This window comes from Haliotis asinina, chromosome 14 (assembly GCF_037392515.1).
Source record: "Haliotis asinina isolate JCU_RB_2024 chromosome 14, JCU_Hal_asi_v2, whole genome shotgun sequence".
Lineage (NCBI taxonomy): Eukaryota > Metazoa > Mollusca > Gastropoda > Lepetellida > Haliotidae > Haliotis > Haliotis asinina.
The window spans coordinates 48,011,530-48,039,523 of NC_090293.1; the positions used below are offsets into that span (position 1 = coordinate 48,011,530).

The window sequence follows — 27,994 nt, forward strand, 5'->3', positions numbered from 1 at the left end:
ACAACGATGAACTTCAGAATGACAAAGGTGTTTTATTGACATTAAATGCTACAAAGATACATTTAACTCTCGGTTATGTTTACGTGACTTCACAGTATCAGCGATTGTATTCATGGTCGTAAATGTGTTAATGTCATGGAAGCCCATGACGCGAGGGTATCATGAAGCAAGTAATTGTTTGATCAAAGCAATTAAAAAGGTTGATTAAGTTGGTCTCCATGTGAACAAAATAACTGCAATATGTTTCGTGAATGTTTAACGTATGTAGAATACTCAATCTAAGAAAAACACAAATTCACAAATAGGCAGTCCTGCACTGTCTTGTTTTGTTCAGCAAACTAAAACGACATCTTTGCAATGTCATTTCCGGGAATGAATGCTCACATTTTCTAATTCTAATAAAGATTTCGTTGTACACCAAAGTATCAATACTGAAGGGTCACCAAGGTACGTATAGTCACAAACATGAACTCATCCAATACCTTCAGTCGTTGGCCATCTATGGCCAGTTCTTAGATTGCATCGTCCTCTATACTTAAAGTATTTTAGATTTCATTACCAGTTTTAAGATCATACATTTCTGATGGAATAATTATTTTTACTAGACAGATATTGTAAATTGATTACCTTGTTTTCATGGTTGTAATGGTTGTAATGGTTGTAATATTGCCGATGCGATATAAAATTACAGAAATCACTCACTCAGTCACTGAACGCATTCAAACCAGTGACAGTATGTCAGAGCAAGTGTCTAGCAGTTGACAAATATTTATGACACATTGTTTGGAAACTATATGAACGTGGACTCTGACAAGACAACAAGTGAAAGTTGATCATACCTCATACCTGAACATAACCAGCTGAAAATGTATAAATTATGTTGTAATATCCTCGTGACCCCTCAGAATAGTACATTTTATTTAAAAAGCATATATTAGTGAACGATAGCTAAAGTACATCACCTTCACACATCAGATGAATATTTTTAACAGACCAGGCTCACAACTATTGTTGTTTCAGCTATGCTCTTTGTAATCCGGCAAGTGTGGTGTACATGTTACACCAGTCAAAGCTGAGACAAAATAGCAAATAATGCAACTAAACGCTTTTCTCATGACGCTGAAGCGAATGACATAGCCAAACCAAGAGAAATCAATACACTGACTAGTGCGATTGTTATGGCTGGCGTCCAGTGTCCGTTTTGATGCATGGACATAGTGCCATCAGTATGGACAGTGTCGTACCGTCAGGGTCCAGTTACTAGCGATACCAAATGCACGATCCCCCTTGGGGAGCTCCAGAGCGGGTGTGTCACAGAGCTTGCATGTGCCATCTCCATGACCATATTCCGCATTGATACACACAAAACCAGACTCATGCCTTCTTTGTAGACATTGTGAGCACGTTGGTGCTGCATCCTTCTATGCGAGAGTCCTTGTAAGTGGAGCTTTCACATCCGTATGCACTGCAGCCTGCAACAAAACCACACAATGGCAGATAGTACTTCTGTGGCGACAGTAACATTTGCGCCATTCAGACTATTCACCTTAATTTTAATATAGAATGATTTAGTGAGTTTAAATTTCACCTTATGTCGCAAAGTTTGTACATACTCACAAGCGCATGAAAATATCAAGTCATATCCAAATGGTTAGAACTGATCTTCAATGACCTATGTTTGGTGGCTTGGTTGATACATGTCATCGTATCCCAATTGCATAGACCGATGCTCATGCTTGTAATAACTGGGTTTTCTGGTCCAGACTCGATTACTTACAGACCGGGGACATAAAGCTGGAATACTGTTGAGTACGGCATTAACAGAAAACTAAAGCTACAAATTCACATAAAATTCACACACTTAGTCAGCGTCACTCGGAATCATGGGATGACGGACATGACTCCCTTTCAAACGTAACAAATACTCACGAATCACACAGTCAACAGTCGTGACGTCATAGCTCGTTCCCTTCACGCATCTACAGACGCCGACCACGCATGCTGAGTTTCTGAAGGCGCAATTTGATGACGACACGCACTTCATCCCAAACGACACACCTTCAAGAAAAGAATGTAATATTTCAGCAAGTTCTGCTTTGAAGAACATTATGTCGAATAAGGATTTAAATGGATACATGCGTTATCTGCCAGGGCCATAAGCGGATAGATATTGAAAAGTTCAATGATATGTAATGACTATTTTCAGTCTATATGGAAAAACATGGCGTCAGCCTTGCCAAACATCATTTGTCACCATGCACTCGCCTCTTGTTGTAACCTAAATATGTGCGCACACACACACACACATGATTGGGGATAAGGATGGAAGCCAATGGTGATACATTACGAATAAGGAGTGTACCTACCAAGTGCCTGGGACTTATTTATAAATTAATCTCATCTATTTGTGTACATTCTATCTATGTAATTCATGTATAACCAATCTGTCCGTGTACATCCTTATCAACTTGTGTTTGTACATCATGAACCTTATCATGCTCATCAACCCTCATGTAAGTCATGTACTTCATCCTTAATCCCCAATCATGTGTTATGTAAACATCATCCAATCATGTGTAATGTTTCACCATTGGCTTCCATCCTTATCCCCAATCATGTACATCGTCCTTATCCCCTATCTGTGTTACGTAAATATATCCTATCATCTGTAAAGTATTACCACTGGCTTCCCTCATTGTTATGATAACTGTCGGCTTCCTATCAGTGCTTGTTTATACTGGCTTCCAGCTGTCGTTAATTCATTCCACTTGTTACTTTGTTATTGTTTTACCTGTACATATAAATATAGCTCTGTACCCCATTCTCAATCACCTGATGAAGGAGTAAGCATTAACTCCGAAACGTTGTGTTCTCATATAAAGAAGTTGATATCCATAAAAATCTTAATTCTTAACTTCAATTTCTCTCGCCACTGGAATGTTATGCGACCATGTGACAAAAGTATACTCACAGTTGAACATGCTTAAAATTACATTCATTGAAATGTAGCTTGTGGATAATGTCTGTATCCTATCAAACTGCAAAAGAAAGCTTAAGAAAGTAAATTTCTCTCACAGCTTGAAAGTTATGCCACCATGTGATACAATACAGTATTCTCATGATTAAACTAAACATTTATTGAAATGTAGTTTGGGAAACAGAGTAACTCACACTGTGTATTGAATTAACTTAAGGGCGTTACCAAGTGATCTAAATGTTCCAATTTCATCAAATAAGATTTTCACACACAAAAAGATCACTGGAGGGTACGCCTGTCTTCTCACTTGCTGGTTGAGGTCGGTGATTAGAAACACATCACAACATACGTGTGTCCCTGACATAAATCTGTTAGTTTGGGACGTAATACCAAGTAAGGTATATTTCAATATTCACTGTTCCCAAAAAGCTGACATACAAATGATATCGCCCTTGAATTCGACCCCAGGATAAAGGAGTGCCCCTGGAAGACCTCCCAAAGACATAACTATTTCTAAAAGAATATGAAGGACGCGTCTGGACTACAAATGTCCGCAAATATGTAATAATAGTAACGGGTTTTTTTGTTTGTTTGTTTTTGTTTCGCATGACTTACTTCCACAGAACGGATATAGTCTTGATCCATCGACTTTTGGCACGGGGCTCAACGTCTTCGTAGGGCGGGAGTAGCCACAGCCGTAGGTAGAGCACGTCTTCGTCCTGATGTTGTACCTTGAGGACCTACATCTGTTGTCCTCGGAACAGCTTCAGCTGCAAAATACTGCTCCTTCAACATGAAGGAACGTAGTGAGGTGGAAGTCTGTAACAGCCTTCCCGTCGAATTCATAGAGACGACAGTCTTTACATGGAGTGCATAAACAATAAACGCCCATGAATCTGAGCAGTAAGTAAATAATAGAAACAAAGTATTTAACCTTGAAACACATATCTGTCCTGTCTTCTTGCATTACAGAGCAAACGTCGAGTGATCACGTCTACCGGAGGATTTATGCCCTAATGACTAAACCGGTTTACCCATGGTTGTGGGCTTGCTTCAACCTCCACAAACTCCAAACTATAAAAAAAGGATATCGATTAGTGCAATGTCATACTGTACATAGGGAGTGATTGTTCAGTCTGTTGGAGCTGCGCCGTGCAGCTTGCATTCGACTAACATTGACAAATTTGAAATAAACATTGCCATTCATTGAACTGACACAGTTTGTTGGGAAGACACTAAAGGCTTATTCCATTGCAACAAATGAGTCTCCCTGTGTTCCCCAGCCAGAAACTCTCAATTATGAAAAAAAATAGGTATTGTCGGAAACGTTTAGATGTCTGTTTATCATTGGAAGAACTAATGGAGACATGGAAGGCAACTTTCTAATCATGGATCCAGTCTAATTGATTATTTCATTAGTTTTGTTGATGTACATCAAATCTGTAAACACATGCATTTTGATATTCGTGTATAGTGTCGAAGCATATGCCAGGGACTCTACACTTGAATGCTGACTGTACACATGAACTGCTTCAGGTGCTGCGAGTATACATTATCAGCTCCCAAAGCATTTACCAGAATCATGTCTTGAAACTATATATATTTGATGACATTTGGACATCTGGAAAATTTCCTTCTTCACGGTGCAATGCTATAATTGTCACTATCACTAAACCTGGACGTGATCATACTGATCTTTAACCCTTCAAACTATAGACCAATTTCACTTACTAGCTGTGTTTGCAAAACCATGGAACGCATGATCAAAAATCGGCTTGTTTGGTACTTGGAAGCCAATAATCTTCTAACTGATATACAATGTGGTTTCCGCAAAAACCGTAGTACCATTGATCATTTAGTGCATCTGGAATCTTGTGTTAAAAATGCCATAGTTCATAAACAGCACTCAGTGTCGATCTTTTTCGATCTAGAAAAGGCATATGACACCACATGGAAACATGGTATTTTAAAAGATTTACATGATATTGGATAACGAGGTCGTTTGCCTCAATTTATATCCAACGTTTTAAATGATGGGCAATTTCAAGCTGGCGTGGGTCCTACCCTGTCTGATCCTTATAATCAGGATCAGGGTGTCCCACAAGGCAGTATATTGCCCGTTACACTGGATAGTATAAAGATAAATAGTTTGTCAAAGGTTTTAAATGATTCAATCGTCGGATCATTATTTGCGGATGATTTTAACATTTCTTGCTGTGGCAAAAACATGCATGCTATTGAACGGCACCTGCAGTTTTGTGTAAACAAAATAAGTAAATGGTGTCTTGAAAACGGCTTTATATTTCGTAAATCCAAAGCAAATTCTATCCATTCCTGCTGTAAATACAAACCGCATAAAGATCCTGAACTATTTCTAAATGGCAACCCCATCAAAGAGACCCAAGTTCTTGATTCACATGTAAACTTCCTGCCACAAGTTAAATCACTCAAAGCTAAATGCCTGGAGGCACTCGATTTGTTAAAGGTTGTTTCCAATTCAAAGTGGAGAGGTGATCAAACTTCCCTCCTTCACTTATATCAGGGATACTCTATATCAGGGATTGGTCACTCGCTTGCTTTCCTTACCATTTGTACTAATTAACGTGTGCCTCGTCATGCTCCACTGCACACGTCGACTTGGTTTGTTCTCAGCGCAAATCGGATGCGCTTCACAGTATTTCAACCAGTTTATTGTCTGAAACTATCGGCATCTCCCGGAGTAATACTCGGTAAATTGGAGTAGGCTCCCCTGAATGTTGTCACAACAAGCTGGTTACACTTCCTGTCGCCGAATGATGCATGTGTGGATTGATGAGAGGACTTGAGAATGTGTTTACACATTGCCTTGTTCAAAGACTCTCAGTTTATGTGACAATTTTGATACAGCGTTCGAAACGATCGCCAGCCCAGAGGCCCAGCGTCGGTTGTTAATGTATCAGGCCAACAGTTTCAGTTATCTGCAGGCCCTTGTGGTCTTCTGTCAATTAGATCTCATTTCTTTTCAACTAGCATCTTGCCCATAATTTGTACTAATGTTCAGGAATCATCCCCGATCCTTCATGTTAGGATAACTTCCAGTTTCACTTCATAGTAATATATATTCAATGCCGCATAGGAATGTCAGCAGTCTATAACTAATGTAAACTTCTCTGTGTTCCATACACTTCACTAATGGATTTTGTAGGGACTGTGAAACTCTCTACAATGAAGACTATTTTGTTTTTATTGGTTTGATTTCAACAAAATGGGTATGCAGACTTTAAAGACTGCAAGTGGCAGCAAGCCCTGATGGCCAAATGGCAAACTAAAGAACTGCAAACACTGTTATTATATGTATTTGAAATTATCTGTTACACAATTAAAATGTCTCATTATGTTTCAGTGGTTTTCTGTTTGTGTGGAATGCTTAGGCTGCATAAAAATATGTATCTCAGACACATTCTTTTCAAAAGTGACGAGTAAGACTTTGATTTTTAATTTTTGATAGAAAAAATGTGACGAGGGAGGAACACATTTTTATTTCTTTTTCCTTCAGGAATACAGTTTGGAAAGTTAAGCACATGTTAATGAGTTGTAGATTCAGTCACTCTCATTCTTACAGACACTCAGTCTATAATGGACAAATGGATGGTCGTGGCAAAGTCGAAATTATTTTTTAAGAGGTTAATGAAGATGACCAGATGTCTTCCTGCATGTGCGCAATTGCATGGATACTGACAGAATGTCAACTGACACAGTCACTGCCCCCTAAAAACAGAAAGTTTAAAACCATCACAAAGCGTTAAAAAGTCCTTTGCAGTTTTGTCAAATATCAACCATAGTTTCAGAACTACAACATTCAAGCATCAAAGGCATCCATGGCAGATTAGAACAGATCAGATATGTCATACCTCACACTTTCACCAGATAGAATATTCCCCTCAATACTTAGAGGTGTATTTGAAAGAAATGAATTTTAGGACGACTAAACACATTCAAACATTGGCTTGTAGTAATGAGTGATCAGATCAGATCAACGATATGTCATATTTTTCACACACATGAAATACTTGTGACTGTATACACCCTACCAATTATTTTTTAATTCATAAAATCATCACTATTACTTCCAAACACCTCTCACCAGATGGAACGTTTCCCTAACAGAAATTAAAGGTGTGTGTGAAAGAAGTGTTTTGAGCAATAACTAGAAACACTCAAAAAATGCTGTGTAGTATTTCAATGGCAGATCAGATCAGCGAGATGACACGTTTTTCACACACCTCAAATACATCCTAACAATATGTTTAGATTATCAAATTATAAATATTACCTGCAAACACCTTTCGGGTCATAGTATATTCCCCTCATAAATATTTAAGGTGCATGTGAAAGAGGTTTCGGAGCAATAACTAGAAACACTCAAAGTTATACTATTTCAATGGCGGATCAGAACAGATCCGCGAGATGGCACATTTTTCAACACCTCAAAAACATCCTACCGATTTTTTTAAAATTATAAAATTATCACTATTACTTCCAAACACCTTTCACTAGATTGTATGTTCCCCTAATGGAAATTAAAGGTGTATGTGAATGAAGTTTTTGAAGCTGAAACAAAAGCACTCAAACAACGCCGTGGAATATTTCAATGGCGGATCGGATCAGATCGGCGAGATGGCACATATTTCACACACCTCAAGTACGTCCTAACAATTTATTTTAGATTATGAAACTATCACTACTACCTGCAAACACCTTTCGCCTGATGGTAAATTCCCCTCATAAAAATTAAAGGTGTATGTGAAAGACGGTTTTGAGCAATATCTACACACACTTCAAACAACGGCGTGTAGTATTTCAATGGCGCATCAGATCAGATCGGCGATCTGCCACATTTTTCACACACCCCAATTAAACCCCAACATGTTTTTAAGTCACAAAACTATCACTATTGCTTGCAGACACCTTTCAACTAAAGGTATATTTCTCTGCTAAAACATAAAGGAATGTGTGAAAGAAGCTTTTATTGACGAAACTCAGTCTATCTTCGCTGTGTACCGATAATTGAAGCCAGAGAGTTACAAGATGCCGACTTGAAACTTTACTACAAACATATTTTCTTATACTGACACTAATTACAAATATGTGACTAGAACTGAAGTAACAGAACAGGTGACTTACCTTCTACGTGTAGGTTCCGAGTTGTCACAACACTCAGCGAATGTAGTCAGCTGTTGAAAATGAACCGAGCTCAATCTTAAATACTAAGCTGCCGCCATATTGTCTCCACTGGTCACGTGACAAAGCGAGACATACGTTCAGCGGTTTTTCGAGGAGTTTCACCTCCCCTCTCTATATAGGCTCCCTGCTTATATAAATCACCCATTCGCTCCAAACTAGACCATGGCCCCATTGTATATGGTGGAACCTGTAAAAGCAACCTTACACTGTTAGATTCTATCCATCACCAAGATCTCAGACTTCGTCTTGGTTCCTGTAGAACTTCTCCCGTTGACAATCTCTACGCTGAGGCTGATGAACCATCTCTTACACAAGGCCGTATAAAACTATCAATACAATATATTACAAAACAAGTCTAAACCTGTTTTCAACTGTGTCTTTAATCCCTACTACGAGGATTTATACACCAAGCAATCTTCTCTTGTTCCACCTCTTGGGCATAGAATTAAACCATTTCTTTTTGCTGCCGGCATTGAGCTGGAAAATATAGCTCTTTTGCGTTTCGCTGTCTTCTCCTCCTTGGCATTTGGTTAGACCACAGGTTGACCTAACTCTAACACAGTTTAAAAAGTCAGAAACTAATAAATTACACTATAAACAGAAATTTCATCAATTAAACAATAGATATATCAGTTACAAATCCTTATTTACAGGTGGGTTCAAGGGTGGTGGCACAGTCTCTTGTGCCACTGTCATTGGATCCAGAACAATCTCTGCTAGATTACCCGATGACAACTCAATTTTTACAGCTGAAGCGGACTCCATATTAACAGCTCTTAAATATATTAAGACACCCAAAACATAAACAATACATTATTTATTCTGACTCGCTTTCTTGACTACAGGCAATTAAAAATTAATTGTAAACATCCACTTATTAATATTAGAAATTACTGAATTGAATAATGATCTTGCTACTGGCAAATCGTCTTCTGTTGGTTACCCAGCCACGTTGGCATTACTGGGAACACAATGGCCGACCTTGCTGCAAAAGCAGCACTTAACAAATCTGTGACACCACTTCTTATTCCATACACTGATGATAAAGCCAGCATTAGAACCTGCATCCGTGATCTAATGCAGCAGAGGTGGGACACCCAAGTAGGTATTAAAAAAAATAACACGTAATAAAACCATATATCGGTTACACCTACTTGGGTTGTCAGTCCAGATTTGAAGAGGACATCATTCGAGGATGTCGTATTGGCCATACAAGATATACCCATAACTGCTTATTGAAAGGTGAGGATCCTCCATTTTGCATCCCTTGTGGTGAAAGAGGCACAGTTAAGCATGTCTTGCTTGAATGTGTTGAATATTCCAACACAAGGGATACTTATTTCAAATCACGTACTATGAACGGTCTTTCTAGCAACATAAGTTCTCCTGTAATTATTGCATTTACAAAAGAATTAAGTTTTGTTGACTGATTTGTAAATATATCAATATTTTATGATTGGAGGTTTGAATTAGTAACTTAGATTGTTAGTGGCTGTATCCTCGAGGGGGTTAAAGTACCGTAACATTATTGTCCTCCTGAGAGGGTACGTCACTACCAGGACATTCCAAGTAAATTTAAACGTTTCACTTTTTTAATCGTAGAATATGTGTAGTTTTAATTTATAGCTAGATGTGTCTCAACTGCTAACGACTGAGGAGATGGTGTAAATCCAGCTAGGGTCCATGCTGGAAGCAAATGTACTGTAAGTCCCCATGGTCCTTAGTGTGGTGATCTACCTTCAGTTGTTGGCAATATATAGCTTGCTTTTACCTTGTATTGTCCTCTATGGTTAAACTGTTTTAGATCTAGTAGCTAGTCTTACATTAGACTTTGTGATAATCTAGTTGTTTTAATGTCCTTCGCGGACAGATTTTTATAAATTACCATTTAGTAGGTAGGTAGGTAGGTAGGTAGGTAGGTAGGTAGGTAGGTAGGTAGGTAGGTAGGTATTGTCGTCACGGTGTGGCTGAAATATTGCCGATGTGACGATAAATTGAAACACTCATTCGCACATGAATGATAGCAAGATGAGTATATGTATAGGTGGGACGATAACACGGCTGATATATAACTCTGTGTTACCTGTGGGGGAACAAAGAACTCAGCGATCGCATAGAGAATGATGTTAATCATGCAGCTGATGAATGTTTATTATTTTGTTATTTGTCATTCTTGGAGCTGCTGGCTCTCTGACAATGCCTTTGGGAAACAATGACAGCTTCAATAGTTCATTCTATGATCATCATTGTGCTGATCTACTGAAGCAAGACATTCGTTGACAATATTCAGAAACAAAAAAAAGAAGCATGTATTGCAAACTAAAGAATGATTACAGAAATACAAAGGCCCTGATGAAGCTTAATAGAAAAAAGATTATATGCTCCATTACTGGATCCCAAAGTATTTTGGAAAGAGCTCAGATTCATACATACATAATACATAAACAGGCTCGGGTCACAGACTCGGAAAACATTTCCGAAATGTCGAACTGTGCGTGCTATTAAAATGACAAATGCTAGAGCAAGACGTACCTTTAAACAACGCCGGTCATGGAGGAAATATGTGTCCAAAATCAACTTCCGCCCATCCATGTCCATGTGCAAGAACATGATTCAACAGATTAAGTACAAAGGAACAAAATCTGGTGTTCTTCATCTCAAAGATGACGACTCTCTTTTAACAAATAAATTTGAAATTGCAAACTTGGCGAAACTTTAGAAAACCACTCCTCATCATAAAATTAAAACAATTGGTTTCCGAAATACCCATCCCAACAACAAAGGAAATCAGTCATCTTAACCCTGGTAATGGTGAGGATTACAATGAAACGTTTTCTGACCATGACCTATATAATGCCCTGAAACGACACTGCAGCAGGACCTGATGATATTCATTTCCAGCCGCCGAAATACCAACCTGATTCATGTTAGGAAACACAACTCAATAGTCTTGATGTCAGTTTGACAATAACATTCCTGGTGACCCCCAGTGTGGTTTCTAAAAGAACAGAAAAACCACTGACCATCGTGTGCGTCTGGAATCATCTGCCAAAAATTCTATTCTCAACAAACAACATATCGTATTTATTTTTTCCCACATAGAAAACTCATATCATACAAAATGGAAACAAGGTATCTTGAAAGATTTGCAAGAATTTGGACTGAGGAATTACCAGGGTTAAAAAATGTTTTTGAAAACAATAACGAACTATGTTCGTTACATGAGCTCCATACTGTCCTTGAGCAAACTCACGATACAGCATTGGGGGCTGATGATATCCTCGATCAGCTCATAAAGCATTTACCCGAATCATGTTTCGAAACGCTGCTAAACAAATTTGATATGATATGGACTACACGGAGTTTCCCACCTTCACGGTGTAGTGCCATTGTAGTCCCTATTCCAAAGTCTGGTAGGATCACACTGATCTGTCTAACTCTCTTTAAAGAGTTGTATCTGTAAAACGGAACGAATGGTAAACGGTAGATTAACTTGAATCAGTAATAATATGGTACCATTGATCATTTGGTTCGTTTAGAATTCTTTGTTAACAATGCTCTACTAAATATACATTGGTATTTTTTATGTGGAAAAGCATACGATACCACCTGGAAGGATAGCATTTTAACGGATTTACGTGGCTTCTGTTTTAGGGTCGTTTACCTCTTTTTATATCACATATTTTTACAGGACAGGCAATTTCAAGTCCAAGCGGGTTCTACCCTCTCTGAGCATTACGGGTGGGGAGCAGGGATGCTGAATTATATTATCACAACATGTCTCAAACAAATTCTTCTGGTTCTGGCAAGACAATTAAACGCCGACATGTAGACTCTACTTCATCGGATGAAGATGTTTCTCCTGAAATTACAGATGCTTGGCCTCGGTTTATTGTGATATCATCTTCGGATGGACAGCCACTAAAATTAAATCCATTTGCTATCTCCAAAGGCATTCAAAGTGCCTGTGGTGACGTGAAAAACGTGACACGTCTTCGAAATGGCTCCATTCTGGTAGAATGTGTAAGGAGACAGCAGTCGATCAATCTGCTGGGTTTACATCAATTTGTCAACACTCAGGTTGTTGTGTCAGTTCACAAGACATTGAACTCAAGCAGAGGCATTGTAAGAGATTTAGCTCATTGTCTGTCTGGCATGAGCGAGGAAGAGATTGCTGCAGAACTGAAAAAGCAAGGAGTAACACATGTTAAACGTTTCACAAGGAAAACTCAAGATGGCAATATTGTTAAAACGCATAATTACCTGTTTACCTTTTCTCTCCCAGTTATACTAAAATGTATCAAAGCAGGTTACTTCAATATCGGGGTTGATGTTTATGTACCACAGCCACTTCGATGTTTCAACTGCCAAAAATTTGGTCATGGGGCGAAGTTCTGTCGTAGCAAGCAGATAGTATGTTGCCGTTGCAGTGGAGCACATAACAGCTCTGAGTGCACACATGATTTGAAATGTGCCAACTGCAAAGAGGGGCATATGGCTTCCTCCAAAGTTTGTCCAACTTTTGAATTTGAGTCAAAAATCTTGAAACTAAAGCATACCAAAAACATCACTTACTCAGAAGCAAAACAACTTGTCCAATCTACAACAGCTCCGTCTTCTTCAGTAAAAACGTACTCGGCAACAGTTTCTTCCCCACCTCCAACCTCTAGAATTATTACTTCTTCAATATCATGCCAGACTGACATCTCGTGGGTCAAGGATAAACAGGTTATCCTTGATGTCTCACCTCAGCGAAATCAATCAGTTTCCACAGCTTCATCTCAGACTGAACCAGAAACTGAACCTGATACAGTAAAGTTATCTGCAAAAGAGAAAAAGAGACTAAGAAAAATCAGAGCACTCCAGAATGTGGAATCTTCTCCAGTTTCCTCTCTTGAGGTTCACAATTCATATGAGACACTTGAAGATATGGATGTGTCTCCTCACCCACGTGTACGCGACAACAGTAAGTCGCCACGGGTTGGCAAACGTATATCCCCAGTACTTCCACCATCACCATGAGTCCTAGTTCTTTAATTCAGTGGAATTGCAGAGGTATGAAAAATAATTTCAATGAAATACATTTACTAATACAGGATGTTCAACCGGTAGCGTTATGTCTCCAGGAGACGTATATAAAATCTACAGACGCTATTAATTTACGGCAGTATAATGGTTATCACTGTCTCTCTCCCCAAGGAGACAGAGCAACTGGAGGTGCTTCAATTTTGATACGGCAGGGTATTATCCATAGCCCTGTTTCTCTCCGTACCAATCTCCAGGCGGTTGCTGTTCGTCTCACCTTGAGCATTGCGTTAACTCTCTGCAGTTTGTATATACCTCCCTCTTCTACCATTCAACGGGCAGATCTTCAAACCCTATATGATCAACTTCCAAAACCATGCCTCATCATGGGCGATCTTAACGGACACAACCCACTTTGGGGAAGTGCTCACACTAATCCTAAAGGTGCAATCCTTGAGGAATTCATTTCCAACAATAACTTATGCATTTTTAATGACGACTCAGCCACTTACCTACATCCAGCTACGGGAACATATTCTTCCCTGGATTTATCACTCACCGATTCAACCTTATATAATGAATTCGAATGGATGGTTCATGATGACCTGTGTGGGAGTGATCACTTCCCCACCATTCTCAAAACAGTTAACCCTAGTGATGATCCACCTGTGTCAAGAAGGAACTTTGCCAGGGCTGATTGGTCATTATATACGACTCTGTGTGTTGAACACTTGACGCATGATCTTCTTAGGGACAATGAAGATCCCATACAGTCTTTTTCAGATATTTTAAATGACATTGCTGACAGGGCAATTCCACATTCCTCTGCAATTCCACACATTCGTAAACCATGGTTTAATAATGAATGTAAAAAGGCCAGAAAGTGCAGGAAGAAAGCAGAAAAATATTTTCGGAAACACCCTACAGTCCATAATTTAGATAAACTTAAAATTTTAAATGCCAAGGCTCGACGCGCATTTAAACAGAATAAGCGTCAGTCTTGGAAGAATTATGTTTCCAGAATAAATTCACGTACACCAATGTCTAAGGTGTGGAACATGGTCCAAAGAATAAAAGGGAAAGGTTCTAAATCTACTGTATGCCATCTTAAGGATGGTGCCAATCTCTTAACTAACAAAACTGACATAGCTAATAAAATTGGTGAAACTCTTGCCAAACATTCTTCGTCATCAAACTATGTCCCGGAGTTTCAGAAATACCAGAAACAACAGGAGAAGAAAATGATCAATTTTACCTCAGACAATGGTGAAGATTACAATGAATTATTTTCACTACATGAGCTCTATACAGCACTTGAGCAAGCTCATGATACAGCAACAGGGGCTGATGATATTCACTATCAGCTCCTGAAACATTTACCTGAAACATGCCTGGAAACATTGCTAAATATATTTGATAAGATATGGACTACAGGAGATTTCCCAACTTCATGGCGTAATGCCATTGTAGTTCCTATACCGAAGCCTGGCCAGGATCATACTGATCCTTCAAATTACAGACCAATCTCATTGACGAGTTGTGTCTGCAAAACCACGGAACGAATGGTAAACAATAGATTAACATGGTATCTAGAAACCAATCACCTTATAACAAATATTCAATGTGGTTTCAGGAAGAATCGTAGTACCATTGATCATTTGGTACGTTTAGAATCCTTTGTAAAAAATGCATTTATCAATAAGCAACATGCTGTATCGATCTTTTTTGATCTTGAGAAAGCATACGATACCACCTGGAAGCATGGCATTTTAAAGGATTGACATGGTTTCGGTTTAAGGGGTCGTTTACCTCTTTTTATATCGCAGTTTTTACAAGGCAGGCAATTTCAAGTCCGAGTAGGTTCTACCCTGTCTGATCATTACAATCAGGATCAGGGTGTTCCGCAAGGCAGCATTTTGTCTGTGACCTTATTTAGTATCAAGATCAACAGTTTATCCAAGGTTTTAAACGATTCAATAGATGGATCACTTTTCGTGGATGATTTTAATATTTCCTGTCGCGGAAAGAATATGCATACTATTGAACGGCAAATGCAATTATGTTTAAACAAAATAAATAAATGGTGTCTTGAGAATGGTTTTAAATTTTCTAAGACAAAAACTAATTGCATCCATTTCTGCCGTAAGTATAAACCACATAAGGACCCAGAATTATTTTTAAATGGCACTCCTATCAAAGTCGTTAAGGAGGCCAAGTTCTTAGGTTTGATTTTCGACTCTCATTTAACTTTTCTTCCGCATATCAAATCCTTGAAAACAAAATGCTTGAAGGCACTTGATCTATTGAAAGTTGTGTCAAACTCAAAATGGGGAGGGGATAAAGCTACTCTCCTGCACCTATACCATTCACTTGTCCGTTCGAAGCTTGATTATGGCTCCATCATTTATGGTGGAGCCTGTAACAGCAATCTAAAACTCCTTGATTCTATCCACCACCAAGGTCTGAGACTTTGTCTTGGGTCGTTCCGAACTTCTCCTATTGACAGTCTCTATGTCGAAGCCGACGAACCATCTCTTACACAGCGCCGTATCAAATTAGCTTTACAATATATTACAAAACTATACTCTAACGAATCCAACCCTGCTTTTAACTGTGTTTTCGATCCTCTTTATGAGCATTTATACAACAAAAAGCCTTCTCTTGTTCCGCCTCTTGGGCACAGAATTAAACCATTCATTTCTGCTGCCGGCATTGAGCTGAAAAGTATAGCGCCTTCTCGTCTTCTTTCTTCTCCTCCTTGGCAATTAGTGAGGCCACAGGTTGACCTCACATTAACAAAGTTAAAAAAATCAGACACAAACGAATTACAATATAAACAAGAGTTTATGCAATTAAAAAATAATTATAGTACATACAAATCCTTATTTACAGATGGGTCCAAGGATGGTGGCACAGTTGCTTGTGCCACTGTCATTGGATCCAGAACAATATCTTCTCGATTACCTGATAACAGCTCCATATTCACTGCAGAAGCAAACGCAATATTAACGGGTCTTCAATATATTCAAAGACATCCTAATCATGTACAGTATATAATTTTTTCTGACTCTCTTTCTTGCCTTCAGGCTATTAAAAATTTGTCTTGTAAACATCCACTTTTAATTGACATAATTGAATTGTATAATGATCTTGCAACTGGCCAGTGCGACATCGTCTTTTGTTGGTTACCCAGCCATGTAGGTATTTCTGGGAATGCAATGGCCGATCTTGCTGCTAAGGCTGCACTCAACAAATCTGTGACACCACTTCTTATTCCATACAGTGACTATAAAGCTAGCATTAGAACGTACATTCGTGATCTGATGCAAAAGAAGTGGGACACCCAAGTGGGAATAAATAAATTACATGCCATAAAACCTTATATTGGTTACACTCACCTGGGCTGTCAGTCCAGATTTGAAGAGGTCATTATGCGACGATGTCGCATTGGCCATACGCGCTACACCCACAGTTATTTACTGAAAGGCGATGATCCTCCGTTTTGCATCCCTTGTGATGAGAGAACCACGGTCAAGCATATCCTGCTTGACTGTGTTGAATTCTCCATCATAAGGGATAACTATTTCAATTTCAAAACAATGAAGGATCTTTTTAGCACAGTTAGTACTCATTTAATTCTTGGATTTTTAAAAGAAATTGATTTTCTTATTGAATTGTAATTGATATGTTCTGTAGATAGTTGTATTTTAATGATTGGTAGTTTAAATTAGTAGCTTAGATTGTTAGTGGCTGTACCCTCAAAGGGGGTTGAAGTATTGTAAAATTATTGTCCTCCTGAGAGGGTACGTAAGTCCACTACACTCATAGTCAATTTAAATCTACTACAAGTTTTTAATCGTAGAATATTTGTTGTTTTAAGTAATGGCTAAATGTTAGGATTATCGCCAATAGCTGAGGGGATGGTGTAAATCCAGCTAGGGTTCATGCAGGTAGCAGAAGTACTGTAAGTCCCCATGGACCTTAGTATGGTGATCTACCTTCAGTTGTTGGCGATCTATAGCCCCGTTTTATGTTGTATTGTCTTCTTTAATTCCAATGTTTTATCTTTCAATGCTAGTTTTATGTTCTGTGATACTCTAGTGTTTTTACTGTCCTTCGCTGACAGGTTTTACTTTTTCTCTTTTTTCATCCTAACATTACTATAACTTATATTGTTCTCGTCACGATATGGCTGCAATATTGCCGATGTGACGTTAAATGTTAACTCACTCACTCACTCTGAGCATTATAATCAGGATCAGGGTGTCCCTTAAGGCAATATTTTGTGCGTCACACTTTTCAGTATCAAGATCTACAGTTTATCCAATTTTTTAAATGATTCAATCGATGGATCACTTTATGTGGATGAATTTAGTATTTCTTGTCGAGTATGCAAACTATTGAACGGTAACTGCAACTGTGCTTAACCAAAATACATAAAAGGTGTCTCGAAAACGACTTTACATTTTCTAAGTCGAAAACCAATTGTATACATTTCTGTAGAAAATACAAACCGCATAATGACCTAGAATTGTTTTTAAATTGCGCTCCCTCCCACCATGAACCCAACGTTTTCAAAATTGATGACATCCTAAATTGGAGGATTACGCAGACACCAGTCAGCTTTGAGCTTGTTTTCAAGGTCACTATGACACTTTGAACACATTTCACATATCTCATGAACTATTTTGAGGTCTTCAAATTGTTGACAGCCTACAATTGGTGAGTCTACAATTGGGGATTGTGCAAATGCCAGACGAAGTGGGTTACTTTGATCTTATTTTCAATATGACCACAACACTTTGTTCACTTTTCGAACTTATCTTCACGCAATATTCCATAAAACATTGCAACCAATGTCCTCCATTTTGTTGACAGCCTACATTGGTTGATTATCTGGACACTAGTCATTGTGTGTAAGCAAAATGTAAAGAGTGATGAATATGTCATAAATATTTCATTCTTCTTTAGCGGCTGGGGACATTGCCATGTTGTGGCAAACACTTGTTTTATTGATGTGCGAAGTTCAGGTACCCCTCTCGTTATACTTTCACCTAATAATTTTGATAGTCTGTATCCAATTCAATATCTAGTTTAGTGTACAAAATCTCGACTACGTTTGTTTATATTTTCATTTTTATTTTGTTTTTCAAGTGGTGATAATTTTCTCTTGTATTTAGGGGTCAATAAGATCGTGAGAGATACATCATTTGATGTCAGTTGTGTATTCTCCGCGAATTGCCTAGGGCACTGGTGATGTTCAGGTCTGACGTTCAGAGAGCTGGTTCTATCGGCAGCACCTGTTGGTTTTAATAGTTAATATAAAAAGTGTTTGAGTGAGTGAGGGGTAAGTGAGTGAGTGAGTGAGGTAGGTTAGCTTTACGCCCCAGCTATACAAACAGCACGCTCATCGACTGCTTATATCTGCTCAGACCCATTGACACGGATGAGTTCGTGAAAGAGAGATTTGCACTTAAAGTAACTGCCGGCACAACAATCAGTTACAGTTACTAATGGAGCCCAAGGAAGCGACAATGACACACTGTTAAATATTACATCACTTTACACTTCGATAATTACTTTCAGATCCACTTGGCAACTAGCAAGGCGAAGCTGTGTTAAGTTTACGAGGCACCAGAGAACGCCCTATGTTTTGTGTGATGTGAATAGAGGGCCGCAACGACCTCACTGTACGATACCCTCACACTGAAAAGCTGGACTTAATGTTGTGGTTCACACAAAGAACGATCCCTTAAATTTGCATGTGTAAAGGTGAGTGACAAGATCTATAACGGCTGTGCATCACTTCAGGACTTCCTCGGGTACAGAAATACTGATCAAACCAGGGATGGAGGAAACAGAAGTCTGTAATAAATAATTGCTGAGCATTTGTGAGCGAGTTGCGTTTTACGCCGCACTCAGCAATATTCCAGCAATATGGCGGTGGTCTGTAATTATTCGAGTCTGGACCAGACAGTACATTGATCAACAGCATGAGCATCGATCTTCGCAATTTGGGAACCGATGACAGGTGTCAACCATGTCAGCGAGCCTAACCACCCTATCCTGTTAGTGTACGACAAGCGTAGTCGCCTTTTCTGGCAAGCATGTGTTGCTGAAGGCCTATTCTACCCCGGATGTTCACGAGTCTGCTAAGCGTTGAGAAGGAAATGTTGTCACAAATGTTGACTTATGTACAAGTGTGTTGGACAGTAGGGGGTGTTTTATTCATGAGCCAACAAAAGACACCCTGTTACAGCCTGTGTCCTGGTTGGTCAAGTGAAGGCCCGGGGAAGAATAGGTCTTCAGCAATCCATGCTTGCCAGAAAAGCCGACCTATATTTGTCGTAAAGGGCAACAAACGGGATCAGCTGGTCAGACTCGCTGACTTAATTGACACGTCATCGGTTCCCAATTGCGCAGATCGATGATCATGCTGTTGATCACTGGACTGTCTTGTCCAGACTCGAGTATTTACTGACTGCCGCAATATAGCTGGAATACTGTTAAGTGCGGTGTAAAATCAATCTCGCTCACTCGCTGGTTGAGTCAATGGTGATGTCTGTACATTTGTCCTTTTATCTCAAACATCTGGAACCTTCATCAAAATTATAATAGCCGCAATGAGTGACGAATTGGGATTCCAAATTGTCAGAAAAGTGGATGGGTAAATATTTACTGAAAGCCCCATACAGTTGGACTGTAGCGGAGTTCAGAGATAGCAATCGCTGGATTGACTGCATTGACTCGAATATTTAAATAGTGCCCACTAGACAAGGCCATACAGCAGGGTAAAACGGTTTTCACACAACAAAATAGAGTTTGACAACACATGTTGTGAGTGTGAACATTCCAACTGTGGCAGTGACAGATTTTTGTATACTTTAACATGTTGTATATTGATTAGAATTCATGTAAATAAATTCTCCAAAATTCATTGCATAGTTTTAGTTATGTTACTTAACCTATTACTCAGCCTGCCTTAACTATCGCTCACAGCCAGTTCACTGAGTAAGCTAACGGCATATACACCACACAATACAATTATATAAGCCCTCCCCACTTACGTCCTTTGTCTTGTCTTCATAGCCAGCTTGGGCAATCAGCTAAGCTTTACACTTTCTACACATAACAAGGTTTGTGGTCACTCCACATTCAACCGTCAGTTGTTGATATGACATGTTGATTTGACGGGACATACATTTGGACACAGTCTTTGGATCGCATTCTGAGGTAATTTGGCTATTTTATTTACTTATTGTTCATGCGATATCATATTTGGACATATCTAGTAGTTGTATAAGTGTTTGCTATTCTTAAACGCATAGTACTGTGTATTTGATGTTCTTATTGGTGTAAATGGTCCAATAAACACTCAGAATCCATTATAATTTAATATTAATAACATGATTGATATAAGGCAAGGTATGTGATCTACAGATGAACACAAGTATAGTTTTGTAACCATGAATGAATGAATGAATAAATGAATGAATGAGATCTTATTCTTGTATTGTTTTATATCTTGCTCAGCTACAGCCAAATTTGTATGTTTGAATACTGTATCATTGCTGAGTATTTTTTGTATATATTCGTATTAGCATGTCTGTACATATTAGTATTATTACTTCCTCTACAGACAATCATTTGATAGAGACAACAGCGTCCCCAGGTGTGAAATAAACCTAGGCCCACACACCTGGTAGGTTTATGCATTGTTTATATACCAGTTTGATACAACTCAAATGGAAGACATTTTGAGCAAAGTAATTGGCTACTGAAGCAACTATTTTATAACGTTACAGCATATATATGAATAATATATCTGTATAAATAGCATGTGTATATTGCTGCATCTTTTGTATTGCACACCTGATTGTTTCAGGGTTATTGTTTTCACCTGTACTAATCACAAATAAACCGTCGCCCATTGAGGAACAAAAGCAGTTTCTGTTGTCTTTGCATGACTGACACAGCCCTGCTACACAACAACTCGTCACTAACACCAATTTCAGAATTGTCAGACTGTTGTCCAGAAATGGTATGGGTGTCTGTTCTAACCAACTTGAAAATTTTCAGTGTTGTCAAACTCAGTTTGAAGTGCCAAGTGTTATCAAAATCATGTTGTTCTGGAACAGCCAATCACAGTCAACGAAATTGTCACGTGGCTGCACTAACAGAGACATGGCGCACAAATGACACGAAAGTCTGACTACCTGTTTGACGTGTGAAAGCATGGGTTTGACAACTCTTAAATTTTTAACAATATGTTTTGTCAAACTTTCGTTTTCCATGTGAAGGGTGCTTAACAACAGCTACCATCATTTAACATCGTTTGAAAGGTTGATATATTGTCCCCGACTGGGCATGAAACCACAAACTTCTCTGAGCAAACAGCACAGATCACATTTCCCTACCAGCACAGATCACATTTCCCTACCATAAACGTTGATAGTCGTACCTATTCTCAGTCAAATGTTTCGTGGTACACCCTCTTTTATTTACAGCTAGAATATTGGTGATTGTGGCATTAAATAACATTCCTGCGCACAGTCACTGATCAGCTTGTAATCAGTATCTAATGATTTGCATTTTCGTCCATACTAAAACCCAACAATCATAAAAACTGAACAACAAGCACTAATGTGTGATACAATACTGTAGGTTTTCTGGCTGCTAAGTCCAGCAATAGTCCAGCAACAGTCCAGCAACTGCGCTAGATCACAACCACAAGCACACTGTGGACATAAGACCACACTGCAGTTGAAATCAAATGTTAAGAGTTTGAGCAATATATTCATTAATCCAGTCCGGCACTCACAGGACAGTCAGTTCATCATTAGGTAATCAGGTTCAATCAGCACTTGGTTCACATCTCCGTCATCAATATTAATCACTTTTTCCTGTTTACAATATGATGCATATTTTACCTTTCTTCATCAAATATGGTGGATGTAAGTTACTGTTGGACTCCTTGCATTTACAGTCCTACACCTGGGTCCAGGTCTTTGAATCAATCTCACAGCTAAGATTACCAGTTTGTTTACATTGTTTTCGTTTCTATAACCAGTAAAGTGACATAGCCAACATTTGAAATCATCATCAAGCAAACATTTTGCAAGAATGTCATAAATCTTCAGACAGAATAGACACTATCAGTCTCAAGGTATCTTTTATCCTCATCCACAATGGCAGTATTGTACATGATGATGATGATGATGATGATGATGATGATGATGATGATGATGATGATGGGTTGATTAGAAAATACCTGACTATCCTGTAACAGCAAAATAAAATTCATTATCACAATATGCTCGATGTTGAGAAACTTAACAACATTTTTCAATTCAATTTGTGATACACTTAAAATATTGTCCCAAACATAACTTCTCATAAAGACTTATATTTTGCCTTTGTATGTCAGTCATTTGGATTTATCTCAACTTAGATCATTTCGAAAACCTAGACCCAGAAAACAGAACCAGGAAATAGATGAGAAGCATTTTCTCTCAGTAATCTGAATTAGATACACTTTCATATACTGAGTAATATTCCTTCTTGACATTCGATAACTCCGGTAAAATTCACTTTGTGCCCTTTAAGATCCCAGAAACCAATCACCAGAGAGTCTGTTTTGCTCGTCTACTTTTCTCCCAAGAGCCCACTGTCTGGAGCAGAGTCCCTGATGAGCTTCTGGACCTGTTTAAACTTCGGGGATGCTGCATCCTTCGTCAAGGCAAGCATCATACTCTCACTGGTTGTCAAGAACGCTCCGGCATCTTTCATTCGATCAAATGCAAACATTCTGAAAAACAGAGTGAGTGAAATTTACACCACTTTTAACAATATACCAGCAATATTCAGCAAACACAGTGAGTGAAAGTTACACCACTTTTAACAATATACCAGCAATATTCAGCAGAACACCAGAAAACGGTTTCCCATATTGTATCCATATTGGGAACTGACCCCAGGTGTTCCATGTGATGAGCAAATGCTTTCACTACCAGGCTAACCTGCTAGCCCTGGAGAACAGAGAAGTGATTGTTTGAACTTCAGCTGTGAAGATGGTATGGCACATGCATCTTTCATTTGGCTAAATTCAGACAATCTGCAAAAATGGAAAACCTGTTTCTCAACCTGAGCTGTCATCTTCTATGACATGGTGTAGGTGTCTGTCATTCAGTGGGTGTGACAGAAAGTCCAGTTTTGGATGATAACATACCAGTAGTATCATTATTCTCCTGGCTATCTATCACACTTCTTGAGAAACTTTCATCCATCACTATAGGAATATCATAATTATCTTACCTGTGTATCATACTTCTCAATTAACTTCCATCCATCACCATAGGAATGTCATAATTATCTTACCTGTGTATCATACGTCTCAATTAACTTTCATCCATCACCATAGGAATGTCATAATTATCTTACCTGTGTATCATACTTCTCAATTAACTTCCATCCATCACCATAGGAATGTCATAATTATCTTACCTGTGTATCATACGTCTCAATTAACTTTCATCCATCACCATAGGAATATCATAATTATCTTACCTGTGTATCATACTTCTCAATTAACTTTCATCCATCACCACAGGAATATCATAATTATCTTACCTGTGTATCATACTTCTCAATTAACTTCCATCCATCACCATAGGAATGTCATAATTATCTTACCTGTGTATCATACGTCTCAATTAACTTTCATCCATCACCATAGGAATATCATGATTATCTTACCTGTGTATCATACTTCTCAACTAACTTTCATCCATCACCATAGGAATATCATAATTATCTTACCTGTGTATCACACTTCTCAAGGAGCTTTCATAATAATCACATGAATGTCGTAATTCTACTGTTTACCACACTCAAAGAATGTCCATCCATCCATCATATGAACATCATGATTTTCTTACCTGTGAACCATACTTCACGAGGAACTCTCATCTATCAATTGAATGTCATAATTCTCCTACCTGTCTACCATACTCCTCGAGGAACATGCATCCACAATCACATGCACTTCATAGTTCCTCTCAAGCAGATCCAGCGTTGTCTGCTGAATACAGGCTTGAGTCTCAATACCACACAGGATCACAGACTTCAGATCTAAAACATGGAAACAATGTCTACTGTTACCACGGTAACAAATTCTTAATGATGTCATATCATTTCCCGATATGAAACAAGAACTTACAGTAAAACTAACATCTCACAACATGACAGCAAATCATCATGAATTTATCAAAATAATATCAGTAAAACTGATCAGTTACTGTTGCGAAAGAAAATAGTATCAGATCTAGTAAGACAGTAAGTTTAGTGTTACACCAGACCTGTGTAGGTCGGGGGTTTTATAGGCCTTCTGCAACCCATGCTTGCCATAAAAAGGTGACTCTGCTTGTCATAAGAAGTCGACTAACGGGATTGGGTGGTCAGGCTTGCTGACTTGGATGACACGTCATCATTTCCCGATTGCACAGATAGATGCTCATGCTGTTGATCACTGGACTGTCTGCTCCAGGCTCGAATATTTACAGACCGCCGCCATATAACTGGAATATTGCTGAGTGTGGTGTAAAACTAAACCACTGCTATATTGCTGGAATACTGAGTAAAACTAAACTCACTCACTCACTAGTGTTATGCTGCTTTTGGCAACATCAGTATTACAGTAGGGGACACCACAAATGGGCTTCACACACTGCACCCATGTGGGGAATCAAATTCAAGTCTTCAGCGTGATGAGTGAACGCTTGGATCACTAGGCTACCCCACTGCCCCAGTATCAGATCTAAAATACATGTAAAATTTCTAAAATGAAAATAGAACGGACTATCCTTAATTTTTCCAAAGCAATAGGTGTAAGTGTAGGTGTAGCTGTTTACCATTATGACTTAGCATCATAACTTCAAGAGTGGCCACATGAATACATGAATACATGCAAACACCAATATGACATAAACTTGGACAAAATACTGAGACCATGTTAGTCTCAGTCCACCCAGCTGTGAATGGGTACCTTATAAGGATGAGAAAGCTGCAATAACTCTTTGCACATAGTGGCTGTAAGAGTTGTATGTTCCCCAGGGAGTTGAGATTGATAATACGATGTGCCATTGAGACTGACATCCAATGATCAAGGGGAAGACAAATCAGCACCTTGGACATGTACTAGTTGTAATAATAACCACTTGCCAACATTTCGATTTCTTTAGTTTCTGTGTGTGGACAAGTGTTGTTCCTATATCCAGTTATTGGGAAAGAGAACTTTGACATTGGGCCATTTTCAGGATTACTAGCCATTTTCTGAATTTAAAATGGGCCATTGCCCTTGTATCAATAGCAAACTTCAAAATTGTAATGGGCCAATTTTCATTCTAATGCAAAATGGCTCATGGCCCCTGTCTTTCCCAATCACTGTACATCTGAATATTTCTTAATGTTAAGAAAGGAAGACAAGACAGGATTGACTGAGTGAGTTTAGTTTTACGCCGCACTCAGCAAGACAAGGCAGGAAGACACATACTTCACATAATGTGTGCAGACTTTGTGGAAGTTATTGTTTAAATGATATATTTACATTTTAACAAATGATAAAATATTTCTTAGTTATGAGGCCTGTGAATATCCGAGATCAAACAGGTCTTCAGTAACACATGCTTGGCACAAAAAGGACTAAACTTGTCGTAAGAGGTCACTAACAGGACCAGGTGGTCAGTCTCGCTGACTAGTTCGACACGTCATGATTTCCCAATTGCGCTGATCGATGCTCATGCTGTCGGTCACTGGATTGCCCGGTCCAGGCTCAAACATTTAAAGGCTGCTGAAATATATCTGGCATATTGCTGAGTGCAGCGTGAAACTAAACTCACTCACTCACATATGGTTAAGAGGTCACATGACAATCAGTCAGGGTACCTGAAAGATGACTGGATGGAAAAAAATTGCCAAGCCGACTTGGCACCATGGTGACCTATCCCAGATCTCCATACCTCGCATCTTCTTGATGTGTTCCTCAACTTCTGGTATAAGCATGGAGAAGCAGGTTTTGGGGAACACCTTGTGCTGGCTGACATCCAGTTCGGATACTGTGGGCCCCAGGCCTGACAACATACAATAGTTTGTTACATGTCATATGATCAAGTCTAAAAAAGTATACTACAACATATAGCATGTTACATCTGCCCACCTTCTGGAGGCATCGAGTATTCATAGCTTCGTGTCAAATTACACTTATCATAGACAAACACAAAGCATGTGATCACACTACCAGTTGTCATACTTCTGCTTTATGGATGCTACAGTGGTTGAGTAAAGGGTTTTTATGGCTGAAGTTTAGGTGCCTCACTGTGCAAGTAGGTTTGAATCACAGATGGGACTCTCAATCTGAAAAATTCTTGAATCTACTGGGAAAGTGTAATCCACATTAATATATTTAACAGAATGCATGTTTTACATAGACCTGAGTCTAAATATTCACTTCATTTGACCTATTAAAACTGCAGCAATGCATCTTGAAGGTCACATGCAACATAAAACACAACTTTGCAGATTCTGATACCTTTCTGTATGCACTTAACAGAAACAATCATCAAAATGCCAATTCAACCAATAAAGTTGAAAAAAATGAAATGAAAGAAAGCCCGCGAAATCAGGGTTCAAATGATTCACTAATTTTCCTCCAGCTGCTCTCATAATGCATGTCTGCTAGAGACAATACGCAATGCACAACTTTAATCACTGACCACATACAATTTGAAATTAACACCTACCGGACTTAAAAGCCATAAACAAAGAGACAGCTAAGCATATCAGTAAATGAACCAGTGGCCAATGACAAAGCATCGTTACTCACAAGTGTACACCTACCAGCTCTGACTGGGTTCGGTACCGTGGCTCCTTCGTTTCGAGGACAAAATACGCACTTCTGATTTGCGATTACACGCTTATAATTTTGTTTATTTGTTTCTTCACAGGCACAAATGCATTTTATATATCATGAACAAGTGATAACTGATAAGTGATAATTTTGTTTGATGTTTTTGGTTGCAAAAGTTGTGACCTTTAACCAAATAAATTGATAAATAAAACCATGGTAAGCATTTAACAGTAGCACACCATATTAACCGACACAAATATAAGGACATTTTACTTAGTCGGGCTGATGTTTTAACACGTTTCAGATATTCAAAGGAAATATGCTTCCATGTAATCACTCAAACAGCTGAGGATGCTCCAACCCTGAAAGGGCCCCTTGTACAAACCTTTCGGGTATTGCTCCGTGACCACGACAGGCATCTCCAGGGTGTTGGCAGCGTTCAGCATTCTGTTTGCTACATTGATGATTTGTGGAAAATACTGAATAGTAGGCCGGAACTTCTCCTGCATGTCACAAAGGAATAATGCCGAGTTTTCTAATGCAATCTTTCCCAGTCTTCTTGAGGCCATGATTGTGTATACTTACAGTCAGTGGAGGTCAAGGACGAAGGACAAAGCGAAAACGAAAAATGATCTTTGAAAGTGAAATAGTATGAAGTTATCCTGCAGCAAATGTGAGTATTGTATCAAACATAGTAATATATTCTAGGCATGCTGCTCGGTAGTATTGGTTTATTGTTTCTGCAACGAAGTCTAGAAAGACATATAAATACATGTTTCGTTTTTTCATTTGAACACTACCGCCTGTCATTAAATACGACAACCTATTCGCTCATCAAGTTATGTAATTACGTACAATTTATTTTT

At 38.7% G+C, this 27,994-nt stretch overlaps 1 protein-coding gene and 1 pseudogene across 2 annotated transcripts; both read right to left on the reverse strand.

Moving 5' to 3' along the window:
* Positions 1-1,223: 1,223 nt before the first annotated feature.
* On the reverse strand, positions 1,224-3,869 carry LOC137260856 (uncharacterized; annotated as a pseudogene).
* Positions 3,870-20,600: 16,731 nt separating this feature from the next.
* Positions 20,601-27,744, reverse strand: LOC137261584 (isochorismatase domain-containing protein 2-like). 2 transcript variants are annotated; one of them, XM_067799359.1, is made up of 5 exons: positions 27,514-27,740; positions 26,242-26,352; positions 24,223-24,355; positions 22,850-23,033; positions 20,929-22,505 (listed from the first exon to the last, which is right to left on the reverse strand). In XM_067799359.1, the coding sequence occupies exons 1-4, from the start codon at positions 27,695-27,697 to the stop codon at positions 22,871-22,873; spliced, it is 591 nt and encodes a 196-aa protein (XP_067655460.1). In that variant the 5' UTR covers positions 27,698-27,740; the 3' UTR covers positions 20,929-22,505; positions 22,850-22,870. The 2 variants fall into 2 exon arrangements, with proteins under 2 accessions (XP_067655459.1, XP_067655460.1); XM_067799358.1 differs by having other exon boundaries at positions 20,601-23,033; positions 27,514-27,744.
* Positions 27,745-27,994: the final 250 nt, after the last annotated feature.